This window comes from Protomyctophum bolini (assembly GCF_963924005.1).
Source record: "Protomyctophum bolini genome assembly, chromosome: 15".
Classification (NCBI taxonomy): Eukaryota; Metazoa; Chordata; class Actinopteri; order Myctophiformes; family Myctophidae; genus Protomyctophum; species Protomyctophum bolini.
Window position 1 is genome coordinate 25,272,935 of NC_137876.1, and position 23,788 is coordinate 25,296,722.

Consider the following 23,788-nt stretch of genomic DNA (forward strand, 5'->3'; position numbering starts at 1 on the left):
TCTAAAGTAGCAGTTGTATAGTAGTAGGTAATAACATTGTGTTATACTTGTTGAGAGGTCTAATTAAAAATCCCCAGCAGCACCTTCTGTTTGACTTAGAAGCTGGTTCATTGAATTAGTGTAAATGAAGAGCTGAGGCCGATTCTACAAATGCCTTCTAAACCTTCTTAAGTTCTTTCAACATTTGGTTTAATATGCAGCACAAATATAACGGCCCATGACTTCATGCTTAAACAATCAAGACAAGAGGCGATCCTGAATTAAATCGAATCGACCACGGTGTGGTTCGCAAGTCATATGTTTTGATTAAATAAATATGCATTTTCTTTTTGTAAAGAGCTGAAGAGACGTGGAGATGTTATTGCGACAACAGGTCGCATTTACTATGAAAACGTGCATGGGAAAACCCCATATGTATGGTGCCCAGGTCTCGTGACATCACTATGACATCTGATAAAATGCGATCTGCTGTCGCAATTAAGCCCATATATGGAGATATGTGGCAGAGTGACAGAGCTTTCTCAGTCCCCTCCCATAAGAACATCACATCAAAGCAAAGCCACCAGCACCTTTGGTCTGTTCAAAGCCTCCCTCAAAACCCACCGATTCAGACTTCATGCTCCCATTCTGACCTTTAGTTTTAGGTTTTATTTTTCAATGCTTCTTTTTAAGTCGTTAAACTAGTTTTCTCTTAATTAGGTTTTGCTGTAAAGAGACTTATGGGTACAGGCATGACCATATACTCATGACATCATGTGACATCATCAGGGATGGAGATCCCTATATGTCAATATTAATGAAACTGCCCATATATGGAGGTCCCTGATGTCAATATTGGCCAGCAATCTACATCTGACCTTAAACCTCAAACCCTTAGATCTCCATATATGGAGCTGACCTGTTCTGACATTCTATATGTTGATCCTTCCCCATCCATCCTTCCTCTTCGATGTCTCCCTTTTGACTGATACCTGTCCATTTAAACTCAGACGGGCCTGCCCCAAAGTTATTAGTGCAGCTGCGCCCGGCAGCCGGCGAAAACTAGAGTTCTCAACATGCCCGGAAATTATGGCCCAGCTCTAACTGGACCCTCATCAAACCCTGTACACTCGAAACACTGCCCCGCTGTCACCCTTAAATCTCCATATGGAGCTGACCTGTTCTGACATTCCATATGTCGATCTGACCACATCAAACCCTGTACACTAAACTCAATACAGGCTCCATATACAGTATGGCCAGTACAGAATTCATTCCATATATTGAACTGACCCACCCATGCCAAAGCGCCAGCGCTCGCCCAGCAGTCTGCTGTCACCCAGGTGGATGCGTGCACACGACCTCGCCCTTGGTCACTTCTCGCCCGCAGGCGTCTTACTTAAGCCCAAAAATGAAGCCTCCTCAGTACTAGGCAAACAGTATACTAATAGTAGTAGTAGTAGTCATAGCAGTATACTGTAGTGGTCATGCTTTTGTAGTAGTAATTGTAGCAAAAGCTGCAGAAATAATTGCAGTGTACTAGTAGGACTGTTAATGGTAACAATAGGCTCTATGCACATACACCATTTCGGAAATAGTCTCTCGTTACCAGACTGTTGCCTCCGCGATTTCCAAACGCTTCATCATACAGTCAACGGAAAAGGTCTCATGAGTATCCGGATACAGCGGTAGTGGAGCCTCCTCACCACTGCCTTTTAGTCTTTACAGTCGCGCATATTTATTCTAATACAAGTAGAAAACATCGAAGGCTATAGCTTGTTGCTTAGCAGAAAAGGAAGTAAAATAATATATTTTCGTGAACGGAAATAGCAGCTTCTGTTACTCAGCTCATGGGGGCTGTAGTCCCAGACTCTATATAGCATTCTGTTACTCAGCTCATGGGGGCTGTAGTCCCAGACTCTATATAGCATTCTGTTACTCAGCTCATGGGGGCTGTAGTCCCAGACTCTATATAGCATTCTGTTACTCAGCTCATGGGGGCTGTAGTCCCAGACTCTATATAGCATTCTGTTACTCAGCTCATGGGGGCTGTAGTCCCAGACTCTATATAGCATTCTGTTACTCAGCTCATGGGGGCTGTAGTCCCAGACTCTATATAGCATTCTGTTACTCAGCTCATGGGGGCTGTAGTCCCAGACTCTATATAGCATTCTGTTACTCAGCTCATGGGGGCTGTAGTCCCAGACTCTATATAGCATTCTGTTACTCAGCTCATGGGGGCTGTAGACCCAGACTCTATATAGCATTCTGTTACTCAGCTCATGAGGGCTGTAGTCCCAGACTCTATATAGCATTCTGTTACTCAGCTCATGGGGGCTGTAGACCCAGACTCTATATAGCATTCTGTTACTCAGCTCATGGGGGCTGTAGTCCCAGACTCTAGCATTCTGTTACTCAGCTCATGGGGGCTGTAGTCCCAGACTCTATATAGCATTATGTTACTCAGCTCATGGGGGCTGTAGTCCCAGACTCTATATAGCATTCTGTTACTCAGCTCATGAGGGCTGTAGTCCCAGACTCTATATAGCATTCTGTTACTCAGCTCATGGGGGCTGTAGTCCCAGACTATATAGCATTCTGTTACTCAGCTCATGGGGGCTGTAGTCCCAGACTATATAGCATTCTGTTACTCAGCTCATGGGGGCTGTAGTCCCAGACTATATAGCATTCTGTTACTCAGCTCATGGGGGCTGTAGTCCCAGACTCTATATAGCATTCGGAGATTGTGGAATAGTTGTCTGGCTACGTGAGACTATTTTGGAAATAACTCTTCCTATACTTCCGGGCCTCTTCCGACTTCCTCCGCAGGTATTACTGATGATACTAATTAAGGCAGTGTTCCATTTAGTGTACAGTGGTTCTCACACTTTTTAACAACCCCCATAACTCTCAGAGTTACATTTGGAACCCACTCTAGGACACTTTGAGACCCACTGCATGGTGTTTCCAGTGAGCCAACACGCACAACAGCAGCACCCTGACTCTGTTTGACCAGAATGGATCAGAACCTTCATAGCATCATCGGTAACACCTGTGAACGAAGTCGAAAGTGGCATGTGCATAGAGCCATCCATCCATCCATGTGTTTTTTGGAAGTGCGATTGTACATAAATGTTTAAAAAAAAAACCCAAAAAAACACTGCTCATCTGCTGAAAAAACGTAACACGGAGCCCGCCAGAACCGTAGTAACCGTAGGATTAAATTAATCGTCTAGCCTGCCAGAACCGTAGGCTACGTTTCCCAGGGTTTATATTCTTTAATCCATGTTTTGATCCGATCGAATCGTTAGCTGCCACTCGTTAGCATAACAGTCAAAGTGGGACAGTGGCCGCGGCCATTTTGAAGACGCGCACGCATCCACTTGCACTCTATGTGATGCATTCAAAGGCCTGTATCTCCAAATCGGCGCAATGAATGTCGTTTCTGGTGAAAACAAGGTTTTTCCACGGCCTACAGCAGGCGCTGTGATACTCACGCGGTCAGGTTTTTTCACCACCGACCGAGAGAACAACAACTGGAGTCACAAAAGGATAATGAAAAAAATAAAGGGAAGCTCCACACACTCAGATCTGTGCACAATCAATGTATTTATTTGCAAGCTTTCGGTCTGTACGTCTATAGGTAACAGGTACGGTCACCCCTTTTCCATTTCGCCCCACTACTCTACCTAGCTGTAAATAATAAGGTATTATCATATTATTTATCATTAAGTTCACTCGCATAATAGCTTGATGATGCCATTACAAAACATGGGCTACATGTAGAAGGTCCTAAATTAACTTAATTTAGCAGTCACCGTCTCTGTAAAATTAAGAAAGAATAACATGACACAGAGTATAGAGATCGACTACTATACAATCAAATAAATCTGTATACTAAATCATTTCAGATTTCAGAGAGGGAGGGAAATACTAAATTAACTGTTAAGTACATTGCGGGGGCGAGTTGTTTGGTATTCCGTATATATATTCTGTCCTATGTCACTTTTTGATAATGCCTGAAGAAGGTCAGTATCGACCGAAAGCTTGCAAATAAATACATTTATTGTGCACAGATCTGAGTGTGCGGAGCTTACCATTATTTTTTGGGAAGTGCTATTGTGCCATTCTTTATAACCAAATATAATCAATCAACCCACCCACCAGAAAACGTGCCCCCCCCCCCCCCCCACCGGCCTCCTCTAGAGCCTACCTTTGACCGAGGTGTTGGGCGGGGGTCCGTCTATGCGGATGTTCCACGGGGGGTCTCCCTGGGTGGTGAAGTCCCTCATCTTCAGGTAGCTGATGGTCAGCCTGATGATGGAGGCCTTGTCCAGCTGGCTGGTGATGGCTCCCGGGAGGGGCAGCATCTTGGCCAGCTCGTAGAACTCAAAGTTCTCCTTGCCCCGGCGAGAGCGCGCCGCGTCCCGAGACTTCTCCTTGCGAAGGGCCTGGAGCCTGGAGAGCAGGAGAGAGGAGGAGGTGTTCAAGAGATATAGTTCACCCTCCCAAAAGAAAATAAATTATATCAATTACTCCCCCCCTTGAGACTACACTAGCTCTAGACTGTCTTGGCTTATTTAGGCATCCCTCATCAAAAGGTATAGCTTGATTTAGGCATGCGAGTTCCTTTTGTTATATTACCTTTTTTTTTTTCAACCTTATTTTTGGACCCCTTCCTTGCCAGAAGAAAAATAAATCTGCATTATTGCAATCTTTGGTTGTCAATTCTGTACACCTAGCTCTCATCAATACAGACTGTTTTACCAAGCTGCTTAGCAACATTTAGGGAACACAATAACGAGCGGAGCCACGTTTAACTGCATTCAATTTGTTGCAATACATGGTTAAATCTACTTATGACGTCTACTCTCTCTCTCTCTCTCGTGTGTAACAGTGTATTGTAACTTTTCTGTGCAGCTCCTCATCATGTGCTGTCAATATGAATTATCTTGGCAATAAATCAACCGACTAAACCTCTCTGGGCGACACACACACACACGCACACGCGCACGCAGATCTACACAGTAAGCATGAACATACAAATGCATACACACTGGCAAAGGTGCACGTGTGAAAATTATGCACAGATAATAATAAACACAAACTCACACCCATGCACACACACACAGTCAAGTGGACAGGCGATTAATTTTTTCTTGCGAAAACAATACAACAAAAATGTGTTGGAGCGGAGAGAGATTGAGAGAGGAGAGGAGTTGTTTATCCCTCGAGGTGAAAAATGGATGTCACCAAGAAAATCACTTTCTTATTGTTGTTTGTCATTTCCTTATCAAGGAAAAAATAATGAATGGATAGGAGAAGACTATAGGAGAGGAGAGGAGAGGAGAGGAGAGGAGAGGAGACATTGACAGGATGTCTATGGAGGATATCAAACCTGTGACCTTTCCATTACAAGACACCTGCCAGACACTTCTTTTCTCTCTCTCTCTCTCAGACAGCTGTGTAACATATTGTTTGTATGTGTTCATGCGTGTTCTCTTATGTCAGCACCAATTATTGTTAGGCTGCCTGTGTGGCCATGAAACACACGCGCACACGCACGTCTCTCTACCATATACTGTACTTGAAGTACAACAGCTCTTTGATGGTCGGCTAACCCTGCTAAACACACACACACGTGTGCTAACCCACATGCACACACACACACACACACACACACACACACACACACGTGTGCTAACCCACATGCGCACACACACACACACACACACACACACACACACACACACACACACACACACACACACACACACACACACACACACACACCTATTCAAACAATGCTCACTTTGGCAGATGACTTGGAAAGTATTACACTCAAAACATACCTGTATATCATAATGATGTGTGCGTGCGTGTGTGTGTGTGTGTGTGTGTGTGTGTGCGTGCGTGTGCGTGTGTGTGCGTGTGTGTGTGTGTGTGTGTGCGCGCCGTGGGTGAGTCAAGTGCGTGCGTGGTTTGTATGACCTTGACTCAAAGAGACATATTTATCATGTAGCGGGTGAGTAGGTTGATGCAACACTTGTTTTGTGGCTTGTCGCGTGCGTGCGTGTGTGCCTGCATGCATGCGTGCGTGCCTGCATGCATGCATGCGTGCGTGCGTGCGTGCCCATATAAACATCAAGTGACACCAATGTCGTAAAGTTCATCTGGGTGGTTTGATGGTTCTTTAAAGAGCTTGTCACTGGGAGCTGGCCTGTGTCTGTTTATAGTGAGTGCATGTGTAGATGTCCATGAGAGAAAGCATAGGTGTGCATGCATGTGCATGTGTGTGTGTGTGTGTGTGTGTGTGTGTGTGTGTGTGTGTGTGTGTGTGTGTGTGTGTGTGTGTGAGTGCATGCATGCATGCGAGAGAGAGAGAGAGAGAGAGAGAGAGAGAGAGTAAATTTGTGTGTCATAAAGTTCAGCAGGGTGGGCTGATCGCTTTTTAAAGAGCTTGTCACAGAAGGGAGAATACATGTGCACGCCTGAGTGTGTGTGTGTGTGTGTGTGTGTGTGTGTGTGTGTGTGTGTGTGTGTGTGTGCGTGCTCTATGCGGGTCTCCTCGCTGATGGCTTGTTTTACGACCCTACAGTGAGCAGAGAGGATTCTGGGTAGGTGAGTGGGCGTGTTAGGTTTCACTTCCAGGTCAACAAGAGGTCACACAGAGGTCACCCTCATGTATCCTCACTTTCACGCACAAACCTCCAGCGGTGGAAAAGGTACTCACATTTTTTTTACTTAAAAAAAAATATGAATTAATCAATGCAGAAATACTCTGTTACAAGTAAAAGTCCAGTATTCAAAATGTGCTTGAGTAAAAGCAGCCTACAAAAATGTTGGTATATCAAGGACTCATTATGCAGAATGCCAAGTGTTCAATTGTATAAAAATCTATTGAAAGTCGCAGATCTACAAGCTCGAAAATGTGCTATTTTCAAATGGCCGAAATGTACAGTATATATAGGGCTGAAGCGGTTAATGTATGTTTTGTAATAAAAAAATCAAATAAGTAAATTCAACTTTCAATCACAATCACAATAATAATTGACCATGTGCTGCAGCGTGCACGGTTTGCAAAAAGAAGCTCCGTAAGGACAAACAGGCAAAGAAAGAAACCCTTATTATACTGTATGCGCGCGCGTGCGTGCGTGAGGCATGTGGTCTCATATGTGCAACTCCAGAGCTCCAGACAGTCAGAGTCATGAATCCATTTCTAATCCATTATCTGTGTCTCATGCAGCAGAACTGTAGCGTGTCTACCAATATCAATACAGCTTAGGAACACAAGGAGCGCACACACGCACGCACGCACGCATGCACGCACACACGCACGCACGCATATAGAACTCAAATTCTTCTCTGAACATCTGAGATATATTCTCTGCTTTATTGCAGTGTGTTTCATTTGGATGGACCAGCCAAATGAAACGGACAGCAAATAGAGCTGTGACAACTGTCTGTCTGTCTCCGTCTGTCAGTGTATAATTTACCTCGTGTCTGTCTGTCTGTCTGTCTGTAAACACTTAACCACCATATGGTTGACCGGAGTCCCTCAGGGCTATATACTAGTGTATGTTCTGTTTTCTGTTATTGTGGGGAGGTCTTTTGCAGGAAATGGCAGACCGACAAGCGATCCGTACGGATGCTGGCGTTTAAGTGCAGGTTAATCCCTCAATGCTTGGGTTAAACCTAGCTCTGTTCCATAGCCTAATGCACTTTGCTGCCGTTGCATTTAGGCTATGGGACTGTTCTCTTCCTGCCGTCGCATGAAATGCAGACCAGCCTCTCCTCTGTAGTGAAAATATAAGAACGTTAACCGAATATGATTGATAATTTGTGGCAACGGGCCACTCGCACAAACTCCTATAGCCAATCGTAATGGAATCGGCAACATCTGAAAGAATACGTCTTGATCACTTGACTACAGAGAATGTGTAACAAATCGATTTGCGTGACGACAAAATCTGTTGGAGCAGCAGCAGCAAAAAAAGTGTGTTTTGCCACAACCGCTGCTCAAAAATGGACGGACGGACGGAGTCACGCCACCGAAAACACAATCCCTGCCCCGGCTGGGATTGGCCTGGAGGGTCATTAATCAATGGATGTAAGTTTCATTATAAATCATATTGTTTCATTGATATCTTTCTGCTCTCCTGTATCCTCTCTTTCTCTCTACTCACCCCCACTCTCTCTTTTTCCTCTCTCTAACCCCCACCCCTAATTCAGCCAATCAGGTAAGCGATGACCGAGGTTCCACCCTGTCAACTTGGAGACGACCCCCCTCCCGCTTCCCCCAAAGAGAGAGAGACACACACACACACACACACACACACACACACACACAGGGGGGGCCTTTAGCAAAAGAGGGTAATTGCTTCATGGCGATGGGAAAGGAAGGCAGAGAACAAGTGTCACTTTGGATTAAGCCCCGCCCGCTCACTTCGCCATGGCGATGACACCAGAGAACCATGTGTGTAGAGGTGTGCGTGCATGCATGCGCACTGATCAAAGGGGCTGAGTGCCAAAACCAATCTACGTACTATGCTACAACACACACACACGCACACACCACACTTATCATAGAAAAAGGGTGTATTTGTACACAAATGCAATTCACCATGCATACATAAGAGATGGAAAAGGCATTTAATTCATGTCATAATAAACGAACATACCACGAAAATATGCAAACAATTCAAAAATAGCAGATCTACTATTTTTGAAAATTAAATCTGCATGCTTTAAGTGCCTTTAAGACCCACTTAAGGCCTTTCAAAGAAACACACATGCTTGTCATTGGTTGTTACTGATACGATGTAGACATTTAGCATAAGTTCTTATCCAGAGCCACAATAAGCAAGGTACAATATTCACACTCACGGCCTACATCAAATGCACAAGATCACAGGCAATACATGCAGGATCTACTGTAGCATCAGTCACTGTAAACACACTTAGAATATGTACATTTAAGACTGCTAATGCCAAAGACAGACAGACAGACAGACAGGCTATATGAGATGGAGAGAGCGAGCACAATGAGAATGTAAACCTGTTTACTGTGGAAGAAGTCAGCTATGGTAGTTAGTAGAGAGAGAGAGAGAAGAGAGAGAGAGAGAGAGAGAGAGAGAGAGAGAGAGAGAGAGAGAGAGAGAGCACACGTGTGCATGTGTGATGAATAATCCCTCTTCCATGGCACCTCGGGAAACACACACACATTATTTAAGTGCGTTCCTGAGGTGTCTAGCAACAGGATCACTGAACACATAATAGTTGATTGTGCCAAACACACACACAAGCACACACGCATGCACGCGCGCGCCGCACACACACACACACACACACACACATTGTGAACCACACACAGACCACCTATATCTCTCTCTCTCTCTCTCTCTCTCTCTCTCTCTCTCTCTCTCTCTGATTCAGGGTGACCAAAATCAGTGTTTAGTGTGTGTGTGTGTGTGTGTGTGTGTGTGTGTGCGCACGCGCGCTATTCTGCCATTCTGGTATTTTCTGTATAGTTATCTGGAAACACACACACACACACACACACACACACACACACACACACACACACACACGTGTGCCAAATAGTAAAAAAAATATGTCAAGGAGACAGGAGAAATAAGGAGTCTCTCATTAAATGTGGACTTGTACTATTCTAACAAGCATTAACGTTGGGTGCACGCACACGCACACACACACACACGCACGCGCACGCGCACACACACACACACACACACACACACACACACACACACACACACACACACACACACACAACTGTAGGATAGTACAACAACCGGTCACACAGGTTGATTGAGAAGCAACATTTTTGAGTGGTGCAACCACTCCTAGTGTGTGTATGTGTGTCTGGGTCCCTGTTTCCCTGGGTCTGTCCCTGTGTCCAAGCAAGAAAATATATAGCCTTTGTTCACCACCAAGTGTCACTGTTGCAGCCTAACACACAGACACAGACACACACAGGCCAGGGAGGAGGGCTTGTACTGTACTGTACTGTACTGTACAGTACAGTACCACTTACTTCAGGCGGGTCTGATTTTTAGCGAGACTTTTGGACAGATTAATGTGATGCAGAGGTCCCAGTAATGACTACATCAACCATCAGACCACCACATGCCAACAGACACTGACAGATGACAGCTTAATCGTCACTGCGGTATTGTAAAGCTCACATATCATATCCAACGCTGATACTTTTCAGAATTCAAATTCAAATTCAAAAATAGCAAACGCAGACGATCTATGCAAAGTGTTTTTACCTACGGTAGTAGATTGGCTGTTTATGCTATTTTTGTGTGACACTGTATTGGGACAAAGTGAAATAAAAAAATGAGGGGCGCTCTTATCCTACCGGTATATCACATTCCATGGTACACACAAACACACAAAGCTGGGAATAGGAGGGCCTACCGCCCCTCAAGAAACATAAAGGCTTGTAATATGGAGATACAAGGTTTCTGCCCGACAGCCACGGGGAAAATAAACGACTCCAAACAGATGTTGACGGACTCCAACAGATGTTGATAGATGCCAACAAAATGCCAGTCGACACCAACAGACGCCAACAGACTTCAGATGCCAATAAATGCAAAACATAGGCCAACAGACTCCAACGGATGCCTGCAAACACTTGATATGGTAAAAAACATGGACCAATGGAGAGAAGGAAAAAAAACATCGCATGGATGCACCTACAGTATCCCAAAGTCATTGGGGTTTCGGTCTCCCAACATCATACCCCACACTCAGGTGACCCAGCCGGGGTGATCAAGTCCCGACTGATGTCCCAGTAGCTACCCACAATCAGTCCAATTAGGGAAAGACCAGGGCCTCCAGAACTGTGCACTGTAATTCACCAAACTTACTTTCAAAACATATATCAAGAGATACCTTGTCAAGTACATAACTGTGATTTGTGTATTTGTTCAATATGACTTGACTTTGATTTTAAATATTAAATATTTTATATTTGAGAATTCCTTTTCTGTATTTATTTTTAGTTTGTTTTATTGTTGTTGTTTTTTACTTCGAGAGAGAGAGAGAGAGAGAGAGAGAGCTCAGACGGACAAAACTAGACGGAGAGGAGGGCATAGAGAAAGAGAGCTGTTTGTGTTTGTGTGTGTGTGCGTGCAAGCATGAGTGCACGTGCATGCATGCATGCACGTCCATGCATGTGTGCATGCCATGGTGTAAATCAGATTATAGCGTGAATAAGCCCCATTCTGATTTAAGGCAGGTATAGGACCAGACACCCTCAGATTACACCCCCCACCCACCCAACACACACACACACACACACACACACACGTTGTGCGCACGCATGTGGCCACGTGCACACAACCACACATGCTCCAAAGCCACAGAGACAGGCCTAACAGCATTCCTGAGCCCTCTCTCCTATATTGCAGTATATATATGTTTTTATATTGCAAAGAAGACACATTTCTTGACATGATGTTCTATTTCCTCAAAAAACTCTAAACACCAAATGCATAACCGTGCCACTAATCTTCACAAACTCTAAAAAACATTCTCTACCAGAGAGTGTATGATGTGTGGATATTAAACCATTCTCTACCAGAGAGTGTATGATGTGTGGATATTAAACCATTCTCTACCAGAGAGTGTATGATGTGTGGATATTAAACCATTCTCTACCAGAGAGTGTATGATGTGTGGATATTAAACCATTCTCTACCAGAGAGTGTATGATGTGTGGATATTAAACCATTCTCTACCAGAGAGTGTATGATGTGTGGATATTAGTCTCGTCCCTCTCAGTATCAGATTTGTATTTTTCCAATGTCCCGCCCCATATTTGAATACTGGGCCCTGGTTGGTTATAGCCTGGTTCCAGACGAATATGGTTGGCTCGTCACCACAATTCAGTCCTTCCACAATTCAGATCGGCCAGACTTAACCTGCCTGGGGCTAGCCTCGGCCCCAGCCTTACACATCTGCGAAGAGAAAAGCCTGGTAACGACAGGTCTAAGGCATGGAGAGTGTATCTGCGGAAGTGTCCGGCAGGAACATCCGTCAGATGTATATCCCCTGGATACCATATTTTTTCAACCAATCGCAACAGATGTTTCATTCACGGAGAAATGTAAACGTCATTTCCTTGATTTTGGCTTCTGCCAAAATCACGCTACTTCCTCCGATACACTCTAGTCTACAGCGTAGGTCTTGCCCAGCGTGGCCTGGGGCAATATGCATTGCAAACGCAGATGAAGGCTGGCTGTGTGACGCTAGGTAATTATTGTAAGAAATACATTTATTCTGGCTCAGCATTGAGCCAGCAGCATGGTCCACCATATAGGGTTGAAGTGGGAAGGACTCTGGTCCACCATATAGGGTTGAAGTGGGAGGGACTCTGGTCCACCATATAGGGTTGAAGTGGGAAGGACTCTGGTCCACCATATAGGGTTGAAGTGGGAGGGACTCTGGTCCACCATATAGGGTTGAAGTGGGAGGGACTCTGGTCCTATATGGTTTAAGAGGTTCAACATGCCGTGGCTTGGCGCGTTGCGTACAGCGGCCACATAGTGCTCCACACGCGTGTTAAACCTCTCTAGTGTAGTATCTGACTGAACTAGCTGGCAGGATATACGCATCAATATGAGCTGTAGCCACTATAGCCAGCCAGCGTGGGGGGAAATACAAACCCCTGTGTGTCTTGTCCAGCCCTGGAAAGCCTCAGGCCTGATAGGTGGCTCTCAAATGGTGTGCATGAGCAGAGGTGGACAAAGCACTGTACCGCAGTACTTCAAAGTAGGCGATTGTATACTGCTGGTCAAAAATTGCTCAGCTGCATGTGAAAGTTGATGTCAAAAATATATTTAAAAAAGAATATCAAAGACCATTTTCTTTTTAGATTTTATAACTGTAATAGTGAAAACAACAGATCTAGAAGCTCACATTGCATGACGACATGTGATTTTGCAGATCTGTTTGAAATAGGGGCCGGGCTTAAGTGGTTTATTCATAACGTACATTTTCCCTTCCTAGAAATGTAGTGGAACAAAAAGTATATTTTATTGCAATAAAGTACTGTACAAGTTACAACCAAGCAAAATGTTATTCATTATTAGTGTATACTATATCAATATCAAAGTATTTCAAATTGATTGGAAAGTTTTGCACTTTTGGACAAAATATCAGTCAAAGCATTGGACATAGTTGGTCTAGGATTCTTCAAAATCGGGACCGGTATCAGACCCAAAACTCTGGCATCGGTTGGACTCCAACAATGAATGCCAGTGCTTTGTATACATGAGCACAACACATGGCGCAGCCAGTCAGATATGAAGGAATCTGTGTGTAGAGTTTTTCCAGAAAAAGTATGACAAATCATTTGGAAACAGTGTTTTTATAGTTTGGGGGAAATGGGTTTGTGGGGTGTATGTGTGAGATGTTTTAGTTAACCAGTTTTGGGCCCTCATTTATCAATCGAGTGTAAAATCTGCCACAGATTCGAGTGCAGGTTTCGTAGTACACCCACGTCGCCACGGCATTTATAAAGTGATCGCAAACAGCTGATCCTTCCTTAATTTCGTTCTGACGTTAATAAATGTGACGGCTGAAATCTATCTGGCACGCCCTATGAAATCAAGCCTCGCCCTCGTTTTTGCGACTGAACACATGAATTACGACCTGTGGGAACCATGGAAACAAGTTTTTACTATGGAAAAAGGTTTCTCCCGTGCCTTGCCCGCCTCACGCACCTCTCTCACACACACACACACACACACACACACACACACACACACACACACGCAGAAGCACACGCAACTTGCAAGCCCACTGGTGTCTTGTTAAATAAAGAACGAACACCTGCATGAATTAAATAAAGTTGTAGGCCTACCCTGTCTGTTTTCCTCTCACCTCGCTTGCTTTGCTGCATGTCCACGCATGCACGCATATACATGACACATCGACATCGCATCGCCATGAATGGAATTAGTTTTTGTAGGCTGGCCTATATTAATTTTACCCATTCGTGCGCAGTGCACGGCGAAGGCGTGATACTGCATGCGCACTGCTGTGATATTAAAGTCCTGTGGGTGACATGCCTGCATGAGAGATAGGCTATCATGTCGTCAAGGCAGCTCACAATAAACGTTTATGTAGTGATTTGATCATTGATGAACGAATCATAAACATATGGATGAAGGCTTGCCGCTTGCGCTGGTATGTGTTGGCGACGCACGCCGCGGTCCCGTCCTCCCGAGCCCCGAAAATGATCTCGCTTTTATCTGAACTGTCAAAACTGTCTAAGCACTTATAAATGGTGAATGATTAAGCCCCTTACGCCTATAGCCTGCTAGTACTTACTACAAATAGGCAAGCTGTATTGTATGCTTGTCATTGTCACTTGGAAATAAAGGCGAGCAGTCCATTCATGCCTTTAAAAAAAAAAAAATATCATAATCGCATATGCCGCATCACCGCGCGTCCGCATGCGCTCCAAAATCATCTCACAAGTGCGCTCGCATAACAAGTGTTTGATTAAGCACAAACTAATACATTGTAAACATGTTATATTGTTTTTAATTGCGCGATTTTAATTACTTGTAAAGTTGGAAATCTCTCTTTTGTTTTTTACATACACATACCGTTTTATATTAACATTTTAGGAGTGAAAACATATGTTTAGATGCCTGTGACAGTGTCAGCAGTTCAGACAAGGCTGCTCCGCTTGTGTAAGACAGAAAAAAATGCGTACGCCAGCTGAGGAGCAAACGTGGATTTTCAACGTTGTCACGTTCAATTTCAAGCTTTGGCGGAAATGGTAAATGTCAAAAATGTCGGCAATTTCGGCGTGCACCCATATTTTGGCGTACGCACGGTTGATAAATGAGGGCCATAGTGTGTAAGTGACTGTAACAGTAGGCACACGCACGCACAGACACACGCGGGCACGGGCACATGCACGTGCACGCGCGAGCTCACATGCACGTACATGCGCGAGCACACACACACACACAGAGAGAGACGACGATACATACATCGAGTCTGTACAAACTATTGCCGTATAGAAACACAGAAGAGAAGAGAAGGATAGCTGCAGAGCGAGATTTCCATACCTACAGTGCCCCCCCAGGCCCCCCCCCCCATACACACACACACACACACACACACACTCTCTCTCTCTCTCTTCTATCTCCTCTCATGTCTGTCTCAATTTTTGTCTTTCTCCTGCTGTCTCTCTCTCCCTCACTCTCCCTCATCTCACTGTCTGTCTGTCTGGATCTTCCCTTATGTCCCTCCTTCCTCCCACACACATGATCTCTCTTTCACCCTCTCCCTCCAACCATTCCAGAGCACTCTATGAAGGTCAAGAGAAAAATCCATAAACTAGCGATTGCTCTCTCTCTCTCTCGACTAAACTACCCATCTCTTCGCTTCCTAAAACTCGTCTCACTCCTTTCTTTCTTTGCATTCTGTTTTCCTTCTCTCCTTTCCTTCTCGAACTCCCCCTCTCCACCCTTCCTCTCTCTTTAAATTATCTGTGTATCTTTCTGCTCCTCTGCCCTCCCCTCGTCTTCTCATCTCCTTTCTCCTCGTGTATTTTCTTCTCTCCTGTCTTCTCTCTCTCTCTCGCTCTCCTCCTCTCCTTTCCTCTCCTCTCCTGCTGAGTTCAGTGAAGTGGAACAGTTGAGTATTAGCTGTGAAATTAGCAGCAGTCCCTCGTTAAAGAGTTGGCAGGCAGCGAGGACACACACACACACGCGCGCGCGTGCGCGCACATGCACATGTGTGCGTGCTCGCAGACAGAGGAACACAAATACTGACAGGTACACACACACACGCACGCATGCACATGCACATGCACACACACACTATGTGATAGGTTCTCTTAATGGCATAAAAGCCTGCACCACCTGGGAGAGACTAAATGACTTCATCCTCTCTGTCTGTCTGTCTGTCTGCCTCTCGTTTTCCTCTCTCTCTCTCCCTCCTCCCTGTCAATTTCACTCACATCCACCCCTTCTTCCCCATGCCCCTCTATTTCACACCAGAACCGTTGCCGTTACAGACCCCCCCCCCCTCCCCCCCAACTCTCTCTCACACACACACACACACAGACACACACACACACAGTAAAGACAGCTCATTGGCCGATATCCAGGAACACAAGCAGAGAATGAGACGACCTCCCCCGTCGACCAAAACACCAGCTCCTCTCCCGCTCGTTTCTCACTCTTCCCCATGCTCTTCTCCACTGCCCTCCCTCACGTCACCTCCTCCACTCTTCCTTCCGTCCAACTCCTCCTCGCCTCCCCAGCTCATCTTCTCCACTCCCCTGCCTCCCTCCCCCAATAGGCTCGATGCACATACGCCATTTTGGAAAGAACTTTTCCCACCTCCGGGCCTCTTCCGACTTCCTTCACAGGCAGGCTCTGTTCCATTCTGGTCAAACAAGTCAGGGTGCTGCTATTCAGGGGCGTTACTATAGCGCTACGCAGACAACGCAACTGCGTCGGGGCCCAGAGGCAAGGGGGGCACACGGCCACCCGCACCCGTGTCGCCGGTAAAATGTAATTATAAATACATACAGAGATGCATTGACAGTTGAGTTGAACACGGTCTGGCGGAGCCTGGTGGTGGCTGCTGCTAGCACACACAGCCACGCACCATAGGCTCACACGTGGCCCGCCGCCCAACAGCTCTGGTGGAGTGTAGGCTAATGATGACGCAGAGGAAGTCAGAAGTGGCGAGTGTGCAGTGGGCTCTCCCGAGTCCCGACAGCCAGGTACGTTCACAAATCACAGCTACTGTGCCCCGCTGTTTATAAACCAAAACTCACTTTGGGCTCGTTTTCACAGGCTGCAGCTGCTGCTGTGTTCACAATCACGACAGGTATCTTCACAACTGCTGTACGGTAGCCTACCAAGCTGCGCTGGTGATAAGCCAAAACACAGTCATCTGCTGACATCTAGTTACGTCACTGCTGCTCACTGGAAACACTACACCAGTAGGTCTCTCAACGTGTCCTAGAGTGGGTGCAAAATGGCCCCGCATGGGTGTGTAACTGTACACATGAGAATGTACAAATGGAACCCATTGGACTGGGACCATTTGGTTCTCTCATTTGTACACTCTCAGAGTTATTGGGGCCTCCGGTTCGATTCCAGAATCTTTTATTTTGTTCATGTGCTGTCAATCTCCAAGGAAGAAAAACACACTATTGAAGAAGAAGAAGAAGGCACAGCACACAGTTTGAGAACCAGCGATCCATCCTATTCCACTCTACAGTATTGTAATAATGTATTATATTATTACATTATATAATATTACAATGCATTATATCATATTTTACAAGATTATTTTTATTTTTTTACTTTTTAAAAGGCATACGTTTACAATCCTTTTAGCGAAGTCATAACTCTGGGCCGGCCGTCGCTTCATCCTGGGAGATGAGAGGTTTGTTCTATCAGCCTAATGCAGAAGAGCAGCGCATGTGACGTTTATAAGACGAGCTGAATACAGCTCTACAAACTCTCATTTAATACCTGATTTATGACACCGCCGCTGCTTTTAATAAAGACAGCAAGGACGGCCAAGAGGAGAGGAGAGGAGAGGAGAGGAGAGGAGAGGGGCAGGAGAGGAGAGGAGAGGAGAGGAGAGGAGAGGAGAGGAGAGGAGAGGAGAGGAGAGGGGCAGGAGAGGAGAGGAGAGGAGAGGAGAGGAGAGGAGAGGAGAGGAGAGGAGAGGGGCAGGAGAGGAGAGTGCAAGGGAGGGGAAAGGAAGGTAAAGCAAAGTGAAGGTAAGTGAAGGGGAGGGAAGGGGGCGAGTGAGAAGAGTAGGGGGAAAGGACCTCTGTGCATGTGTGTTGTGCATGCGCCTGCATCTGCGTGCGCATGGGCGCACATGCAAGGGGGTCGCAATTGTGTTACTGTGCCATTTGAAGTGTGTGATACAAAGTGAATATGTGCCTATACACAGTAGATTGAGTGTGTAAATTAAATTGCCTTCATAATAGACATTAACTGGAGGGCCTGCTGCAAGTGACAACGCGGATGTTGGGCCTGACATACTGTACAACAAGCAAAAACTCATAACAAAACACTGTATGTGTCAAGTGACACGAATATGTGTCGAGTGCATAGAATGTTTGGTGGAAAAAGCAAGAGAGACGTGTGAAAAGGAGGGATGGGAAACGGAGGCTGAAGATTGGAAGTGCCAGGTCAGAGTAGAAGAGGGTTTAATGGAAGTGCCAGGTCAGAGTAGAAGAGGGTTTAATGGAAGTGCCAGGTCAGAGTAGAAGAGGGTTTAATGGAAGTGCCAGGTCAGAGTAGAAGAGGGTTTAATGGAAGTGCCAGGTCAGAGTAGAAGAGGGTTTAATGGAAGTGCCAGGTCAGAGTAGAAGAGGGTTTAATGGAAGTGCCAGGTCAGAGTAGAAGAGGGTTTAATGGAAGTGCCAGGTCAGAGTAGAAGAGGGTTTAATGGAAGTGCCAGGTCAGAGTAGAAGAGGGTTTAATGGAAGTGCCAGGTCAGAGTAGAAGAGGGTTTAATGGAAGTGCCAGGTCAGAGTAGAAGAGGGTTTAATGGAAGTGCCAGGTCAGAGTAGAAGAGGGTTTAATGGAAGTGCCAGGTCAGAGTAGAAGAGGGTTTAATGGAAGTGCCAGGTCAGAGTAGAAGAGGGTTTAATGGAAGTGCCAGGTCAGAGTAGAAGAGGGTTTAATGGAAGTGCCAGGTCAGAGTAGAAGAGGGTTTAATGGAAGTGCCAGGTCAGAGTAGAAGAGGGTTTAATGGAAGCACTGAGAGAGTACATGCAGGTGGCAGGAGTGACTGAGGAAGACGCAGAGAACAGAGATGACTCGCTGTGGAGAATAACCCAAAGAAGACGAGTTTGTTAACTAGTGTAAAATAGAGCTCAGAGGTGATTAAACCATGGGAAAGACAACACGTTGGGCTGTATTTTGCGTGTCTTAAGTACCAGGTCTTATTCCCTAACTTGAGTAAACTAAAGACCTGGAGGCGTGATCAATGCCATTTGGCTATTCTGAGTGGCCAAAGAGCATTGATCACGCCTCCAGGTCTTTAGTTTACTCAAGTTAGGGAATAAGACCTGGTACTTAAGACACGCAAAATACAACCCACTATGCCATATCACGGTACAACACCCAAAATCCTAGACGTTATCTAATCTCATGTCGTCTGCGTCTCTGTCGGTTGGAAACCTCATTGTCCAAAACTGTTACCTTTCAGGATTACATTTCAAAAGCATCAAAAGTAGCATTTGGAGCTTGTGGATATATGCCACTTTTGATGCTTTTTTTGTGTGATGCGGTAGTATGATCAAGTAGGGCATTAATTAAAAATAATATATGAAATGAAAAAACACAGAAAGTTAGAATATGGAGATAAGAGGTTTCTGCCCGGCAGCAACGATATAACAGAGATGATATAGACGACATATTGCCCAGGCCTATAATATAACCCTGTTTAGTTTTTAGGATGATTCTCAGCAGTACTTGACCAAATAACTGCAGGCATGTATCCAAGTGTGACAGAACAACAACCCATAGTATTGTCTCTGTCGGCTGGAAACCTCATAACTCCAAAACTGTTACTTTTCAGGATTCAAATTCAAAAGTAGCAGATCTACAAGCTCCAAACACGTCGCTTGCGGATATGCTACTTGTGGTGCTTTTGTGTGACGCTGTAGTATGATCAAATTATAGGGCGTTGATTTACCAGACAATAATACAAAAAGGTTACAGCACTATGGAGATAAGAGGTATCAGAAGATGCCATTTTCCTTCAAATGGCATTGCCCTTCCCCATCATGGAAAGCACGGGATCAATCTCATCAGACCGAGACCATAAATCATCTCATTTAACGCCCGCTAATTTGGTCTTAGTGACCTGCTCAACTTGATATCCCATCTATAAATCGTGTTGAATGACGTTTTCATGGGACTGGCACCAAAACGGGAGAATACAAACTCACACCAAGTGGGTGTCATTTCAGGGGAGAAATAAAATACACAAGGACAGGAGTCTTCAAAGTTCTTCAGCCCAAGGACCCACTATCTGAGAGAGATGAAGCAGGGACACCCACTACATGTTGTATAACATTGACTTTTTCATAGAAAGCTTCATAGACTTGTTTGACAGCACCATATCATCAGTGTATGTTGGATTCATGTCAACACATTTGTTGCTAATCAGTTATACTCGTCTATAAATAAATTAGGCAGGGCGCTCATGACGAGTAGGCTCGTCTTAAGGCATTTGATATTGCTATAAGAAAGCCCCAATTGCTAAGGCCTCACCAGTACTGCTTCTGTTTCTTCTAAACATTGCCGTTTTCTAGAGCAAGGACTGGCCTATTTTAACTTGCTAGCATTAAAGCTAATAATTTAGCATCCAAGATGGAACCCGAAACCGGTGTTCCGAAATTGGAAAACTAACAGATTCTGATCCGGTGGCGTGCAAGCACCACCACTTTCGTCCACCAGGTGGCACTCAATGTAGTAATGTGTATTTTCAGACATTTACATGACTCTAAATAACCGTTCTGCGATTTCTGACTAAAGATTAAAGTGTTAAAGTCCCCTGCACTGTTGGGTGGAAACTGAATTTATACAGTTAGCCACAACGACAAAATACTCTTCAAAAGAGACTTTCATATGATAATGTTTTGGTGAAATATCAAACTCGTTTCAGAATCTATAATCAACAGTGGCAACACAGAAAGGGGAAGAATTAACTGTCCTGCAACTACATTGAAAGACGGGGGTTCAAAATAATTGGCTATATACTGTACTCTCTAAATGCATATAAAACAATTACAAAAATAAGTCAAGAGTGCATAAGAGAAAAATTGCTAAAACACAAATACGCCTCTTTCCTACTGCAGTAAAAAAACAACGAGAACTGTGTGTGTGTGTGTGTGTGTGTGTGTGTGTGTGTGCGTGCGTGTGCACGCGCGCTCGTGTGCGGCAGCAAACAAAAACAACTGGGAAGTGGAGGCTCTCACACACACACACACACACACACACACACAGTCTCCATGGTGCTCACCTCTCCACAGGTCTGTGCTCCTACACGGCTAATTAGCTTGGCAACGGTTAAAACAGCACACCTTTGCCCCCCCCCCACACGCACACGCACACGCACACACAAACACACACACACACACACACACACACACACAGGGGTGTGTGTAGGCTTGCTAGCGATCGCCTCCCACCGTTCTTCTGAGCACGAGCATGTGGCCGCGTGGCACATACAAGTCATACATGCATGCTACTGCCACCCTGCTACATGAAAGTACCCAGATACAGCAGTAGTAGCGTAGCATTCTACTGCGTAGCATTCTTTTTTGGGAGTATTGACCCATAGAAATTGGTCCATGGCCCACAAAAGGGTCCTGACCCACTGTTTGGGAAACAGTACGAGTCTATAGAATGTGTTGGTCATTTGGTCCTCTTTCTTTGTTGTCTGTGCCTCAAAGTGTTGAATAGTGAATATCAGAATCATTTCTTGAGTGAAAGATCAAACGCATTTCAGAAGCCATGATCAGCGTTGTGCTGCCACACACACACACACACACACACACACACACACACACAACTCAGAGGAGTGTGTAATCCATGTGAAAGCTCGTCAGACTGTCTGATTATCTGTATGATGACATACGGAGGAAATATCACCAATACATTCATAGAACAACACAGAATATATCGTCTCTGTCGGGTGGAAACCTCATATATCCCAAACTGGAAAGTCCAAAGCTTGCATAGCGTGTTGAGCTATCAGATCTATTTTAATGCCTTTGTGTGACACTGTAGTATGATCAGTATGGCGTTCATTTACAGAATAAATAAACAAAATAGCCGATGTCACAAGCTGACGACACGCTGAGAGCTTGTAGATGTTCTCTTTTTGCTGAATGTTTAAGCCAGAATATGGGGTTCAAATCATCCATGAAGAAGTGAGGCTTGGCAAAACAGTGCAGTATGCGAGGGCGGTGAGCCTGAGCAGACTGCCGAACATAGTATTACCACCTGCCCCCTATACAGACCACCCTCAGTCAGAAGAACATAGTATTACCACCTGCCCCCTATACAGACCACCCTCAGTCAGAAGAACATAGTATTACCACCTGCCCCCTATACAGACCACCCTCAGTCAGAAGAACATAGTATTACCACCTGCCCCCTATACAGACCACCTTCAGTCAGAAGAACATAGTATTACCACCTGCCCCCTATACAGACCACCTTCAGTCAGAAGAACATAGTATTACCACCTGCCCCCTATACAGACCACCTTCAGTCAGAAGAACATAGTATTACCACCTGCCCCCTATACAGACCACCCTCAGTCAGAAGAACATAGTATTACCACCTGCCCCCTATACAGACCACCCTCAGTCAGAAGAACATAGTATTACCACCTGCCCCCTATACAGACCACCTTCAGTCAGAAGAACATAGTATTACCACCTGCCCCCTATACAGACCACCTTCAGTCAGAAGAACATAGAATTACAACCTGCCCCCTATACAGACCACCTTCAGTCAGAAGAACATAGTATTACCACCTGCCCCCTATACAGACCACCTTCAGTCAGAAGAACATAGTATTACCACCTGCCGCCTATACAGACCACCTTCAGTCAGAAGAACATAGTATTACCACCTGCCCCCTATACAGACCACCTTCAGTCAGAAGAACATAGTATTACCACCTGCCCCCTATACAGACCACCTTCAGTCAGAAGAACATAGTATTACCACCTGCCCCCTATACAGACCACCTTCAGTCAGAAGAACATAGTATTACCACCTGCCCCCTATACAGACCACCTTCAGTCAGAAGAACATAGTATTACCACCTGCCCCCTATACAGACCACCTTCAGTCAGAACATAGTATTACCACCTGCCCCCTATACAGACCACCTTCAGTCAGAAGAACATAGTATTACCACCTGCCCCCTATAACAGACCACCTTCAGTCAGAAGAACATAGTATTACCACCTGCCCCCTATACAGACCACCTTCAGTCAGAAGAACATAGTATTACCACCTGCCCCCTATACAGACCACCTTCAGTCAGAAGAACATAGTATTACCACTGCCGCCTATACAGACCACCTTCAGTCAGAAGAACATAGTATTACCACCTGCCCCCTATACAGACCACCTTCAGTCAGAAGAACATAGAATTACAACCTGCCCCCTATACAGACCACCCTCAGAAGCCGGCCTCTTCCATGTAGGACCAGAGACGAGGGCATGGCTACTGAGATGGATACGTAACAATACACGAAGACCTCAGTGTTTCTGTGGTTAAAACCGTTTCGTTAAATATAACCTCCTGCTTGTAAAGTTCACTCACACAAAAAACAAACTCTAGACGTACAAACATTCCATCCTCATATCCACCTTCAACGCGTGCGCGCACGCATGCGCGCTCCTTCAATCCTCAACACACATCCAGCTGGTAAATGCCACATCCTCTCCTCTCCAACTGTGTTTGATCAAAGAGAGACGCATCCACCCCACAGTGAGGTCAACACACACACACACACACACACACACAGACCTGCTTAGTCCCATCTATGGGAGACGAACATAAGCAGACAGTAATTGAATGTGTTGCTGTGTGGTGAGAAGCTTGAAGTGACACACACACACACACACACACACACACACGCACACACACACACACACACCAAAATGTTCAGAACATGTCCTCATCCACTTTCAACCTGGCATGCCTATTTTGGGCATGACATTACAGGCAAATCCAT

General features: G+C 45.2%; 1 protein-coding gene across 1 annotated transcript in view; it reads right to left on the minus strand.

The window, feature by feature from the left end:
* npas3 (neuronal PAS domain protein 3) overlaps nt 1-23,788 on the minus strand; it is a gene marked incomplete at its 5' end in the record, with an annotated part of 340,921 nt that overhangs the window by 195,137 nt on the left and 121,996 nt on the right. Inside the window, one exon of the mRNA XM_080784290.1 lies at nt 4,193-4,437. Within this exon, the coding sequence (XP_080640416.1) occupies nt 4,193-4,437 (245 nt within the window). The remainder of the gene's footprint in view (nt 1-4,192; nt 4,438-23,788) is intronic.